Raw genomic sequence first — 15329 nt, 5'->3', positions numbered from 1 at the left:
GAACTATATATAGCTGTATTTAACTGTATAGGTGTATTTAAAACACATGAATTTTTTTTTTTGTTAAAAGCTGAATTTTAGTGCTCAGTATAAAGTAACTTACATATAAAAATATAAAGTTTCACAGCAAACAGTGGAACTTTCTGTCCTGGGTATTCTGCAGACCTTCCTCCACAGACCAGGCCCCCAGGAAAACAATCCCCTTGTTTTCCTACACACACGCTCTGGAAGATGCTCCTCAGCTCTTCCCTGGGGCTAACAACCTGCAAGGCATTAGCCCAGACATAAGGGAAGAGCTTTAGGCTTAAACTGCAGTCTTCTTCTAGTGGGGTGGAGAATTCAAGCCTTTTACCCCTAACCAGCCATTGCCCTCCATGTGATTTCACTTAACCTCTCTGGAAAATTCCATGCCTGTCATCAAATTTGGTTAATACTGCTTAGTGAGTTAACAAGAATGTATCAATAGGAGACTAAATGACAGACAACAATCAAAAATTTATAGAAGCACTATGCCTCTAAGAGTTCAATACATGAACATCTCTTGTGTAGCTGAGAACTAGGGACAGCTGTTGGCTCCAGGCAAAACATTAGTAACAGATGGGACAATTATTAATTGTAAGGTTTCACTGATGGAAGTTTTGCTTTATGTAATTTCTTATTTCAGTACTAGAAATTAGCGTTCAAGTTGCATTAGACTGGCTTTTTTGGAGACAACTTCAGTACAGAGCAGATAAAAAAGAAGAGGAAGATGTGTGGTTCACAGAGACAAAGGAGAATGTTGAATTCTGATTTGTGTTCTGTGGGCTGGAAATACAACTTTTGTGAATCATAAATTCGATTAAATCATATCCACCACAGTATATTCCAGTTAGAACTTTTCCTTTCTTTTTTTATCTGGGGGGGTGGTTATTATCAAAGTTCTTATCCTGTCTTCCAGATTATTTTCTTTGCAAGGCTTTCTTGAAACAGTAAAATCCCTGCTCAATCGTAAGTGCTTTTGTCCTAATGACAGTAATCTTGCAAAAATCTCCAATGTCTTACCAGAACTGGAGCATCCCCTCCAGCAAAACGCTGATTATAGATTTAAGTGCAAGAGGGCTGAACACTGGAAATACTAACCAGATTTATATGGATGTCAAAAATCCTTCATTCAGAGAGCTGATATAGGTACTTAAACAGGACCTTCACGATTATGGCATACGACAGTCAAGGGGATTTGCAGAGATTTCTTTTCGTTTGGAACAAATACATATACGCTCATGAACATCACAAGGTACTTTCTGGCTAGTCAGAGGACCCAGAAAATTTAATTATCATCACTCAGTGTCAAATTTAATTAAGACTGAAGAAAGCAAACTGAAGAAAGTAAACTTAACTAACTTCTTCCTATGGTACTTCTTTTGTAACATGTATTTCTGTAATCCTATTAACCTAAGCCTGCAAAATACTTTGAAATACAAACAGAAGAAAATATGATACAGAAAAGACCCCCTACAGAAACCTGGTCTTCCATGAAAGTGATCCTATTTTGAATGAAATCCAGCAAAGAGAATCCAGCAAAAATAAGCCTATCGTAACATCCAAGATCCAGCATGTAAATGCTGTATTTTATGCCAGTCATCAGAAAACTAAGTAAATTTCAAGTGTGAAAACAAACTAAAAAATTGCCTAATGTGTGGCAATCTGAATCTTCCTGTTAAAATACCACCTGAAAATTAAACAAAACCAAGCACCTTAAGCAAGGCACCACCACAGAGCTTAAATATAAAATCCCAGCCTAAAATTTTAGCTGTGGATGTATTCCTGAATCTAAGTTTTATGATGAAAATGTTAAGAGACCATTAAGTGTAGCGTCACGCTCTGGTGATCTCCTGTGCATGTTACACTGACCATCCTTAGGCATGCATCTGGTACACATAATTCAGAGGCTTTTATTGAACAAAATGATGACAGTAACCTAGCTAGGAAGAAAAAAAGATCATTCGGACAAATGGGCCAATTACACGGTAACTTCACATAATCAAAACTAATAGGAATAAAAGATGTAGTTACAGGTTTTCCACTACCTTTCTCCTTAAATCAGCATGATCAGTTATTCCCCGTGAATACGCCTGAACAGATCTCAACTCATTAGATTTCACTGAGTCTGGTCTGCTTAGTTTTTAGCTGATGAAGTTATTAGGAGTGGGTGAAGGGATCCAGGACATAGCAAAAAGGATTATTCTTCTTGGCATGCTGCTTGCTAGTCTGAAATGCTGGATTTGGCTGTCTGACTCAGGGCAATTATGAAGTACTCTTTCCAGTTCAGCTGCTGCCTCCCACATCTTTATCACCCCAAGATTCAATGACAAGATGACTGGCAGGGTACAATAACTTGCAAAAAACTTTACCAGCATTGTTGAAGTTGAAGAGCAAAATCTCTTATGGTCAACCAAGTGGAAATCTGAGTCACCCGAGATGGATACACCTTAATGGAATGGTGCCAGAAGACACTTTTACCTAAATTGGAAAATCCATGAAGTGTTGCTGAGAAGTATACAAAATAACCTACTATACCTTAATCTTTCCCTCTATTGTCTTTTGTAGTCTGTTAGAAGGCTTTGTTTCAAAAAATACCTGGTGCTACTGCATCAAATAAAAGCAAAACCAAAAAAACTACTGACCTTGAAGGGTAGCCTTTTGAATGAACTGTTATTACCACACTGTTGCAACTTGAATTGCTTACATCCATTATGCTGACAGATTATGCCTGTCTTGTATGTATATATTAAATATATATATAATCTTTTTACACGCATGTATTATGCCTACTTTGACTAAATTGCCATGCTACTGACATTATGTTATACCTGACATTAATTTCCCCATTAAGGGCTCTGTTAATAATGAACATAATAGAAAATAGAAGCTTAAAAAAAACCCTAAGTCATACAAGCAGTATTTGCGAGCGGATTCTTCCAGGACTTGCAGAGTATTTTTGATTTTGAGATAAAAAAAACACCTAAGTAAATATTTTTATTTCCTGACAACCTGCTGGTTGCAGAGGATGAGACCAGTTGTACATACTGATCCTGACAGACCATAAGGCAAACGCTTCTCACAGAACTTGTTAGTTATATTGACAAACAGCATCTTGCCAAGTCCTGTCTTCTCCTTCCAGACTGTGCCAACGCTCATTCTGGAGGTAAAAATCACAAAGGATGAAGACTTTACTTCAAGACAGAGACAAGGTGAATGGGAAGCTGAAACTACTGCCCAAGCTGGCAGTGAAGTCACTTCTGAAAATTCATCCTTACTTTCCTGCACATATATTCCAACAAAAACCAGCTATGTACAGATTTGCTCTGATAACAGGATAAAACAAAGAGAACTAGCCTCCAAATAGTAAGCAGGGGAAAACCAAACAAAATGTTGAAAGATTTTGAAAAGATGTTAAAAAAAAGCACTCAACAACTATTTTTACTAATCTTGCAACAGCAAAACCAGTAACACTGTAAAACGGGAGAAAACAGATTGCATATGAAAACTTGTTTTTCTGTGCACTATGGAGACCTGCCAATCCTCTCCTTTCCCAGCCAACCATGAAGTTTGGCCATCAGTCTAAATTCTTCATACAAACTCCTGGCACTAGTGCTTAAATACTGGATTTTTCAAGATGGTTATATGCATTTAAAAATCAATTTCAGCTTTCTAAAATCCACCAGTAATCCCCTCTGCCCCCACAGCAACTCCACCTGATGTAATTTATCTTATTTTTGGAAATCAGGCTTATCAACATTACATCTAAGCATACTTCTTACTCCACTTACTGCTGAAAATGCATAGTTGCATTTTGTGGTTTAACTTTGTTCAGGAGTATAACTCCTACTGAAGACATATTAGTGTACCATTAAAACACAGACATTTGACATTGCTCTACAAAAGCCTGAATGAGTCATCAAAGAAAGAAAATTACAACCTTATGAAAGTATGCAGTGTACATACATCAGTGGGAAGGGGTTTTTTTTGCAGTGTTAAGTAGTTGTTTGTCATAAAACAGGACAGTAAAAGCCAACAATGCCCTAGTTGAAGCCACCTGATAACTACTGGGCTCAACCAGGCAGGATTCAATTTTTCTGAATTCCAAGAGGAGGTAGATTTAGACAACAACTTGTATTGCAACCAGAAAACCATCACAAATCACTAAATTATTACGTATATAGGGAGAGAGACAAGAAAAAAACAGAAAAGGCTGCAATAGGAAATAAAAAAACAGAAAAAAATAAAGAAGAAAATATTTTGCAAGTAGTTGCTCAGGCAAGGACATGGTATTTGAACCAATAAATTGAAAACTGGCAGCCTTTTTTGTTGCATGTTGATACAAAATCATTTGTCAGCAACAGTAATAACAGATCACAGGAATCTATGGCTCCTATTAATGATTAGTTCCATGGAAAAAATAACAACTGCCACATACAAGCAGCATAAGAATGTTTTCAAAACAAACTATCTTTAACAAAATGGTAGTATTTTTCTGCATAATCATTGAACAGCCAAATGGAACATTCATCACCTTTCAGTAGATCAGTAAGACGTGCTACTGCTCAATTCGCAGCAGTGCTCTTGCTATGTTTTCTACTATGAGGCAAGGGGTATGATTTGTTTCCATTCCCTTCCCTGTTATTCACACAAGCTTCAGTACCGGTGGGGAGAGAATTCAGGAAGCCATGCAGTGCAGCATATGACATAACACAAGACTTCCAAATACAAAATCTGTGAGTTCAAACCTTTATTATGGCAATTAGAGAAATAACTCTGATAATTTCAACCTACTGTTCATACACAATTTACTGACACTTCAGAAGGACAAATGATTATAACTGAAATATGCAGAAGTAAAAGACATAATTCTAAAACCAAACCAATGGTAATTCATAGCAGAATGCTTTTAAAAATAATTTTACTATGAAGAAGGGTCATGCTGGAGGAAGCACATTATTTTTTCCCCCTCAAACAAGAACTGATATTATTACAGTCATCAAATCATTGTTATTCCTGATAATCCAAAATCTCCAGCTCATGAACAGTAGGATCTCTGACTGACTTTCACTTAGTGATTTCTAAGCTGTCCTACTCAAGATGACCTCTATTCTCTGACAGCAGGAAAACTTTCATTCTACAAAGACCCAAGATACCCAGAAAGTCTGTGTCACATGCTGTGTTTACACCAATACTGATGAATTGATGCTTCTAAGTCACTTTTCAGTCCACTTATTCAGTAAAATAATTGCTACCATTGTGAGAACATCTTAGTTTATGTAACATATCTAAAAGGTAATTTTCTGCTGAATGACAAAAATTACCTAGTTCAGTAATAAAAAAAAGAAGCTTTCAGCTCAACTGGCCTCACACACATGAATCAGACAACCTACGAGCTGTTCCAATCCAAAGCAGAGTTCCAATCCAAACTGCAAAACAAACTTACCTGCTGTATTTTAACACTGAGACTTCTGAATTAGCATGAATGACAATATAGTTTGCTTACTCAGGCAACAAACACAGCTAGTAGCTCTTGTGCCAGTGGCCTGCTCACCTTGTGTGTTTTGCTGTATGTGTACAGATAAGCCAGTCTGTAGAGGCTCTTGTAGTGCTGGGGAAAGCGGCTGAGGCACAGACAGAAGGAGGCAATACACTGCTCTGTCAGGAACTTCCGCTGTTCCTCAAGGTCTGCTGGAAGGCCATGTGGAAATTCAGATGTATCTCCACTAGGTTCAGCTTTCTTTTTGTAGTCCCACTGTGAGGGTGTGGGGATTGTAGCTTTGATGGGATTGTTAGCAGTCTGAGACTCCACCAGAATCTTTTGGCCTGTAGGCTCAGCAGGGTGGTAAGATTCTGAGATCTCCAGCAGCTCTTCTGACTTTCCTGCGACTGGAACATTAAGAGAAGACAAAAGTGCTCATGAAAATTATAAACTGGCAAACAAAATATACAAAATAACAAAAACTAAATGCAACAAATGGTAATCCTTCTCTTCATTAGAGCACAGACAGAAATACTGAGGGATTCCTGAGAAAAATTATGACTATTCCTGATGTTCAATGAGTAAGTAATCTTCAGCTCATTAACAGAGCCACAGACTGATCTCTCTGTTGTCTTTTTAAGGTTCTCCCCTGAGCACACCTTACACAATGCAGGATTTTATACAGTGTTGGAGAAAACAACAAAATAAAGGTATAATTCAGTAAAATTCTCCTGTAAAGAAAGGAAAAAAGAACAGAAAATTAAAGTCATCCTGCCAAGTGAAATATTTTTCTTAACAATTTACCTAGAAGAACACAATTCCAGAACATAATTTAGGCTTGGACAGACCGATTAGAGCAGCTAACTTGGTATCCTGGACAATGTAGGACCTACAGTTCCATCTATGGTAACTCAGTTCAACTGACCCATCTTTTCTTAGAGGATACCAAATCTTACTTCACAAAACATTCATTACAGTTGGAGCTTCCACATTTCATTATTGCTGAACACATACCTGCTACATGCAGATGAATTTTTTTTTTAAAACTGCATGAACTGGCAAAAAGAGACTTAAAAGGCCTCAAACAGGCACAGCATGGAAAGGTGGGCAAAATTCATACATTGGGCTTGTTTGTCTTTCCTACTGAAATCCAGCCTCTTTATTCACTGCCACATCCAACTGTGCAAACATCAGACAAAGGGAAATTCCAGTTAATGGATATCGAAACAAATTTTCCAGTGGAATACAGAACACTTAGTGCTATTATATATGGAGAAAACTGGTAGACAGCAATTCCACTTCTCCACTGAAATAAAGTATCCAATGGAATAAAATATCTAATTTCACTAATTGTGCTCTGCTATGTACTGCGTATCGAGCTGCTACTGGCTAGAACAGAAAAGGCATCTATACCTAGGGAAAAGAAAAAATTTTTTGTTTGAGATTAGCTTCTAATGACTACTCCTTAAATTATTTAGAGATTGGAAACATTGAGGAAAAAAGTAAATAAAAACCTAGAAGAAGGCAAGCCAGCCAAAGGGCCACCACAGACATCAGTTTATCATTATTCTTGTCTTTATAAGGTTTAACAGGTAGTAGAAACTGGGATGATGGTCACAGAAGCAAAGCACAGTTCCTATTTTAAGCTACACATACATGCAGCAGTAACGCCTACTTAAAGTCCTCAGTCTCACTGCAGCATATTTCAGTGCTTCTGCATGCCAGAAGAAACATTTTAATGATAATATACCAGCTGATATTATCTATTAAATCAGGCATACTCTTTTCCTCTGTAGATCCCAGGGTCTCTTTGCTGGGTATCACGGCATCAGCACAGGTAGTAGAAATCCTCTTCTCTGTGTAAGTCTTTCTCAGGCTGTCTTGAGAACTGGCAGGCTCATTAAACATATCCTGTGTGGAACTGGAGTCAGATAGCACCGCTGCAGTGCTATCCTGACTCCTCTCTGCAAAAGAGATAAAGAAGGAATGCACCACTTCACACTCATCAAGCTGTTACTTGCATCTTAGTAACAGCAACATTGAACTGCAACCACTCTGCAAACCTCTGACAAATGCAATACAGGATCCTTAACAACCACCAATTCTGTTGTCTAAAAGGTATTTATTTTCTTTTGTCTACTAATCATTTTCATCTCACCTCTTTGTGCTAAGAAATTAAAACCCCAGTCTTCTTTCCCTAGGTATTATTTAAACTAATGCAATAGAGAGCTCCCTGCCCCACCACATTTCTTCCTAGAATATTACCCTGGAATCTGATTCAAAAGCAATGATGCTCAACTTTCAAAAACACTTAGACTAAGGACCCAATATTTCATCTAGCATGGACTTTAAAATTTCCTGGGTTTACTGTGCCATTTCCCTTGAAAAGAACCCAGTATAATTTTGAGTCTGACGCAAGCAAAGCTCAAGTGACAAGAGAAGGCCATGAACAACAGTACTGGTAAAAATTACTCATGAAGGACAGAAAAATCAGTACCATTAGAGGACAAAGACTTACAGGAGTGATCACTGATGCCATCTATCCTGCAGGTGTTAGATGCTGTTCACCAAATGTTCTGAAAGGTGATTTGATATGGCAAATAAATAATCCGTCAAAAAAATAGGTCTAGTCGACAGGAAAACTCTTGGACATCAAGGCAGTAGACAGAAAAACAAAAGTGACTTTGCCTTGACAAACTGGAGTAGCGTACACTGGCTGCTGACTATGTTACAGTGGTATCTGATCATGACTTTATCATGGGGGATAAAATTCACACTTCAGAACAAACAGCCATGTGAAAAACTTCCACCCATGTCTGGAACCTGCCTGATATAACCCAAGTTCTTTCACATCAAGAGGCAACCCTGCATACCTAAAAACCACAGCTTCATATCTCCAACAGGAAAATGCATGCGTATTCTCAGTGAGATGGGAAACTGGCATTTTCTGTAATATTGTGCCAACATAATTCAGTGTCCAACAAAAAAATCTAATATAGGCAATTGTCTCCAATTCCGCAGCCCAAAGGATTAATATCCAGTTTCTGCTGAAGATACAGGAATAGCTTAACTGAGAGGCATGCTACCTCTATTGTCTAGGGAGTTCCACTGCATTCTTAGTAATTCCTTTTCTTGATAAGATCAAAAAAGAAAATCTTAGAAAAGCAAAAGCCTTTGCTTTGAGATGAGCTGATAATTTAATTAAATTTCTTCTGTTCCATCTGAATTGCACTTGTTCGGGAGAGAGATAAGGGCCTCCTATGCATTTATTTTATCAAGAAAAAAATCCCTCTGCAAACCTTCAATTTGCAGATCAGGTTCTGCTTATTAGGATTCCAACAAAATTAAACCAGATTTGATGCACTCCATAGGCTTTTCACCACCACACAAAGAAAACCTTCCCTTTCAGTGAACAGATCTTAATAAAACTCTCTCAAAAAAGAATGGGGGAGCAGCATTTGCTTCCTAATTGGAAGTTATACAGTTGGTTAATGATGACAAGTTTTATATAGAAAGAATATAATTATAAAGAATGGGAAGAGAAGGCTTCTGAAGAGAGGTCAGTCAAGCTTTAAATGACTCATTTATAAAGCTTTAATAACCTTCTGTGGTACAAATGGATACTATTGAACTCCCAGTTGACATCAGGAAAAAGATTGACAGTAGTTCCCTTGACTTTTTTTTTTTAAGGAAAGTTTCTGCATCTGTGGCAAAGAAGCTGAATTACTCATCTAGGGAAAAAAATAAAATTGCCCATTTCCAAATATTGCCATAAGCCTGGAGGTCAGTTCTGATGTGTGGGTTGTGACAGATGAAGCATTAGAATGTAAATCAAGAACTGCTAGACCAATACGTGACAGTGCTGTCAGATCACTAGGAAATTACACTAACTTCTCAGCATGCAAAACCAGACAATGATTTCGCATGTTACATTTCAAATGTATGCATGACAGGGAAGCTTTTCCCTGTGGGGAACAAATGGAAATGCCTCCTGACAATTAGCTAGCTATTTTGATTTGGAGTTTCTACTAAAAGAAGGGTAGCTCTAGATATGCAGGTTCATTCTCCTTTTCTTTCAATATGTTAACTATATAAAAAAAATAACTTTCATGATATTAACATTGCACTCTAATAACTGAAAAGACTACTTTTGAGACAACCCCCTATTATTTTAGAGACCTCTTGAATGCAAGAGTTGCTTTCAGGCGAAGTGGGCTTGATGAAAAACACTGGAGTATTTCACAAATTAGCAGCAGCCACCAGTTATTAGTATTAATTTCTCAGAAGTCACAGAGGATGGGTAAAGTCCCACGGAATAGAAAATGAAGTGTAGTACCTAACTCTGCAAAGGATAAAAGGTCAAAGCTGTTAGCCAGCTGGCCTTCATTTTCCACAGAATTATCTGAGCATAAATAAATCTATCTCTAAGTATCTAAAAGATAACAAAATCAGCAGTAGAAAGTGTATGTGTGTATCCCAGCACATATATTCACATGTGCCTGTAAAGAATTAGTGATTCTTAAACCAGAAATGGCCAAAATGTCATGCTATTGTGAAAGCAGTTCAGCAAACTAGCATGCTTGAATGTATAATCAGTAACTTCAACAGAAAAAAAATACATGAGAGTCTTCCTGTTCTACTGAGCACTAATGAAAATTAAGCTTAATTATGGTGTCTTAATTATTTGGGACTAGATTTAAAAAAAAAATACACTGAGTAACTAGAATTAATTCAGAGGAGAGGAGAAAAGAGATGGCATATAATAAAAACATTGGGAGAACGGGACTTCAAAACGATAACGAGAATTTCCAAGTATATACAATTAACCAAAATAAAAATACAGTAACTGCTCTTCATATTCATTAAGTACAGAGCAAGAGGCAATGAGGTTTAATTCTCCCTTAATCTTCAGCTTAACTTTTATATACAATTAAAAATTGCACAGAGAACCTACAGAATCACTGGAGGTTTTCAAACAGCTATCATTCGTTAGGCTACCCAAGATGCATCGTAATTTAACAAAAAAAGCTGTCAATACCTAAATCCTGCAGTATGTAATGCAGAACTCACGGCAACTGCACCAAGTCACATCCTAACTCTGCAGAACATAGATTAAAAAATATCTGTGCAGTAGATCTCATGCAATAAAGGTGGGTTGTTCACAGGCTGTGGATGTACAGACTCTCTCTTTGTCCTGCCTGCCTGGCACCGTATCTCCCCTCTTCACTTATATGTATGAGCATTTTTCTTTATTGGTCTCTAGTCAGAAACATGATGTATCACGCACTTCTCATTCTTGAAACAGATTCCACCAATAACAGAAGGCAACATTCAGCACTGTATCAAAGGCATGTTGCACATTATTAAAAACAAAAGAATTGCAGAGATTTGCATGAGAGCAGATTAATTTCTTGAGGGCAGCAAGTCCTCTGAATGCTTAAAGGGATTCTCTTATGAGTCAAAGATGAGAGTCTACATTTTGTCTGGCTGCACTGAGCACTGAACATGTTTCTTTAACCTGCAGTCCTATATCGTGTTCTTCTGTCTTTAAGTGCAGAGCAACAGAGTATCTCATCAATGTTCCATTTATTTAGTGAAATCCTTCTTACATAATCTCACCCTAAATACCAGTGTGATATTTTTACTAATCAAAGAGATTAAATTGGGGAAAGGTAAATAAGGAGCATACTGCAGTAAACTGGATGTGATTCATTATCCAGTGTGGTCCAGTATGCAGTCCCCATGAACATCCAGTACCATGTGCCAGAAAAGAGTATGTATGTACTGCAGACCAGAAGATTTCATTTTAAACTGCTGGAGAGAGAGAGTTTTGAAGGGTATGATTTTAATGTTCCAAAATGTAAAGTGGAGGTTCTTTTGTGGACAGAAATACCCACTCCATTTTAGAAGCTTATTTAGCTCAGTGTGAGTGACAACCTGGTTGGTGCATATAGTTTCTCAGAGATCACCTTTGTCTCATCAGGATGTTGAGAACCCCCGTTCACAAAAAAATGTGCATCTTCATAACATTTGCAGGGTTACAGACCAACAAACTATGAAGTGAGACTTCTCCCACAGCATGAAGCAAGTAGCCTTTCCCAGTGAGTGTATCATGCAGGTTTAGCCAATTATTAAAAGCAAGCCGTGACAGGTAAAAGCAGGAAGAGGATGCCTGGGGAACAGAGATTTGTAAAAAGGTTAGAGGCAGCACGGGCAATATTGGTTGCAAAAGCAATCAGGCAAAGACAAACACAAAAAAGGACGATTACATCTAACTACACACAACATACTACATGACATGGATGAAGACTTCAACAACATGACATTTTAACACTGCAATAGCAATGGATACTGAATACATCACCTGCAATACCACCACAATATGGAACTGGGTATCAACACAATGAAGGCATATTACAGCAAAAAAGACCTCGCAACAATCTCCCAGTCCACATTTTGGGAAACAAATTTCTCATTCAGGGTTGGTTGTTTTTTTTTTTTTTTATTATTTAAATACTTTTACTGCTTTCTAAGCACAAAATTTAGGTACATTTAAACTGCTTGAAGTCTGTACTGAAATTGGTTTTTACTGACTACATACATTCAGCCTGTATAAAGGAGGACAATGAGCATGTCTGGTTTGGTATATAACACTGGCCATTTAGCAGTGCAAATATGGTGACATCTCAATAATAGTCTTGGTCCCCTCTGAGTTCGTTTTTTCTTGTTTCCTACTTTGCTCTTGGAAAATAAAGAGAATTTAATCCTCAGGCTTCTACTATCAAATGCCAGTTTTCAATTTGGAGAGTTATGAAACAGCAACAGGCAGGGGTGATGACAGGAAAGACAGGATTAACAGAAGGAAGGAAAAGATGTTGCTGAGTGGAAGGACAAGAAAAGAGAAAGGAAGCTGCCTACTTTACGCACATGACAGCAGCTAGTCAGCCAGCAAATAACAGCTGCCACTCAGCAATACTTCTGTCTCCTTGAAAAAGAAGTTTAGTTATTTACAAGCTGTATTTATTGGTTCCTTTCTCCCATTTCTATTAAATATACGACTTAAAATTAGTATTACTAGCATTCACTGGATATAAAGCTTTTTAATACTCTCAGCTTTAACAGTGATTTCTGCATATCCCAGCCTTCTTTTTTCACCAGGAAAATGTGATGGAGAACTACGGAACTATAACAACTCATTTGAATATAATGTATCTGGAATAAGTCTGCCCTCACAGCTTTACCTATCTACAGATGAATGCTTGAAGATCAGAGTCCCATTATCTTCAAGAAAAGATGTCTGGTGGTACAGTAATTCTCTCCTGCTTGTAATGAGATAATTTGCTGCACCAGAAAGCACATTGCTGGGTATCTTGTTTAAAAAACACCCTAACACCAAAACCAAACAAAACCCAAACACCACCCCCAAAACATAACATCAATAGAAAAAAATAGGGCTCAGAAGGAACCACAAGAGTTCATCTAGTCCATTCCTTTCTCCATCAGAATAAATTGCAACTCCATCACCCCTGGCAGATGTAGTGTCACTTTTCAAAGACATCTAGTGCGGAAGTGTTGCAGTGTTGTACTATCCCCAGGAACACATCACAGTGCTTCACCTTTTTTTTTTCTTTTTCTAAACAGTATTTCCTAATACTACTTTAAACACCCTTTTCTAATAGTGTTAGTCCAGATTGAAATCTGAATCTTGACTGCAATACTGGATCTAATAGTGCAGATTGAAAATCCAATTTAAGTCTAATACCTGTTCTGTCTCCCATGGACAAGGTTTTGCCTCTAACTCTTTGTACAGCTTTCAAAACTATTTAGGTTACAGTGGTATTCTCCTCCTTAAACAAACCATCCCAATTCCTTCTCTCCCTCCTCACAGGACATGTTTCCTTGAAGCATAGCAAACAAAAATGGTCAAAAGAGTTCTCCTAGGTCAGCAATGACAGCGATCCCAACTAGCATGCTTTGCATGTTGTAACATAAGAAGAGAACTTTGTAGGTAAGACTCATACAATGCTCTTAATTTATGTCATAGATGATGAACAATATCAATACCAGAGTTAAGAGTAAGTAAGAGTATTGCCAGGCCTCAGAAAGAATAAACATTTAGGCTGAATTTAGGCCAAATTATTTGTTCTGTGAACAACAATACAGACAGTTTCTTTTGTTGTAGGAACGGTTAAAAAAGAACCTCTAAAGAGCAGTCAAATGATGGGTATTTTCTCACTGTTTTCAGGAATGGTACAACAGGAACACAGGCACGAGTTTTCTTCAGTGATGTGATTAAGCGTAAGCTGTCAAGAGCATTTTACTTTAAAGGTATAGATTTTAACACAAGTAAAATGCAAATGCAGGCAGAGGAGCACAGTATATGTAATAATATAAAAGTGAAAGACTTCTGAGTGTGGTTCAGCCTGTTAGCTCTCCTTCCATCTGTAACTGCCTCAAAGCAAATATTTCAGTTTCCTGGGGCTCTCCAATATGCTCTATCCAGAATTTAGTTGTGCCAGCAACTTACAAAACATGAATGATGCAGTACTTTGCAATTTTACTTGTCATGGCTGCACACAGCCTTTGTAATGACCCCCCTAACTCTGCTTCTTTCAGTGGCTTACAATTTTAATTGCTTGACAACAGCAAAGCTCAGTCCTAGTTAGGCTAAGCTAGCAGACCCAAGAACCACTAGTTCAGCCCCAGCAGAGGTAGACATTCCTTGGCTCACACCTTCAGGCTTCACTAAGGAGCCAACTTTGCTGCCATCAGGCAATTAGCATGTCACAGTCTGCAGTATCTTACTTTGAGTGAATGTACTAATGACATGTATTGGAATATTTATCTAGCTTATGTATCTCCTGGGAACATCTCAACAGACTTCAGGACCTAAGCAGATGTAGTCTTAAGCAGAATTGCTTCTCACAGAGAATGTTATTTAGAGAATATTCAAATATTTGCTCCCTTCTGTGTTTGCTGTGTCAAAAATGGTCAAAAGGCTAATATAAGAGCCTGGTCTCTACATAACCCATTCACACTAACATACTACATATGATATCAAAACAGTCCAATGAATTATTCTGGATTAAAATATAAGAATAAACAGAATGAATATTTCTCTAGTTAGTGAAAGCAGTAAGGGATCTGTCAGTTTCACCAAGAATTATTTGCTAGGGAAATTCACCTTGCAGAGTTTCCAGGCATAGGAACATTCATCTCCAAACTATGTCAAAGTTATTAAAAATCACCATTCTTCAGAAAATGACAGTAGGAAGCAGCCCACCCTCCAGAAATAAATTCATATCAAGCAAAGCTTTTCTGTGGGGCCTGACACATTCCACCAACACTAAGGTATATATTGCAGATACTTTACTCTTCTTTGAGTGCTGATACTTATAGAGATCCAGATGGATAAACAAATGGCTAGAAAAGCAGAATCAGAATAAAATTCCTAGCCAAATAATAATGTCAGGTTACTTAAATAGTAACTTAACTTTTACTATACATGTATATTGCAAAATCTTCAATAACACTGTGATACCACCCTACCTTCTGCATTTATAAGCCAATAATTTACTGTGTAACTTCATATTCTATAGAGATGAGCTGCTAACCAGTCATTGTAAATGATAAAGAAAAATTAAAAGATGAAGTCTACTGCACTGTCATGCAAATCACTTCGTGCTGATACACAATATATTCAAAATAGTTGCCACCTGCCTCCTTCAAAAACAGGGTAACATTGTTTTGTTTTGCCTTTATAACAATTTGTCTTGTTTCAGTTAGTTCAAATTTTCACATGGTCATTTCACACAGGCACTGAAACAGT

The 15329-nt window shown here is 37.5% G+C and overlaps 1 protein-coding gene across 5 annotated transcripts in view; it reads right to left on the bottom strand.

Moving 5' to 3' along the window:
* Nucleotides 1-15329, bottom strand: part of CABIN1 (calcineurin binding protein 1) — a 115764-nt gene that overhangs the window by 68532 nt on the left and 31903 nt on the right. For all 5 annotated transcript variants that reach the window (XM_080628580.1, XM_080628579.1, XM_080628582.1 and 2 more), the window contains 2 exons: nucleotides 7282-7464; nucleotides 5573-5907 (listed from right to left, as the gene is read on the bottom strand). In XM_080628580.1, the coding sequence (XP_080484706.1) occupies nucleotides 5573-5907; nucleotides 7282-7464 (518 nt within the window). The remainder of the gene's footprint in view (nucleotides 1-5572; nucleotides 5908-7281; nucleotides 7465-15329) is intronic.

The sequence above is a fragment of the Psittacula echo genome (genome assembly GCF_963264785.1).
Source record: "Psittacula echo genome assembly, chromosome: 13".
NCBI lineage: Eukaryota > Metazoa > Chordata > Aves > Psittaciformes > Psittacidae > Psittacula > Psittacula echo.
Note: the sequence above shows the minus strand (reverse complement) of the source record. Positions and strands in the feature narration are given on the sequence as shown.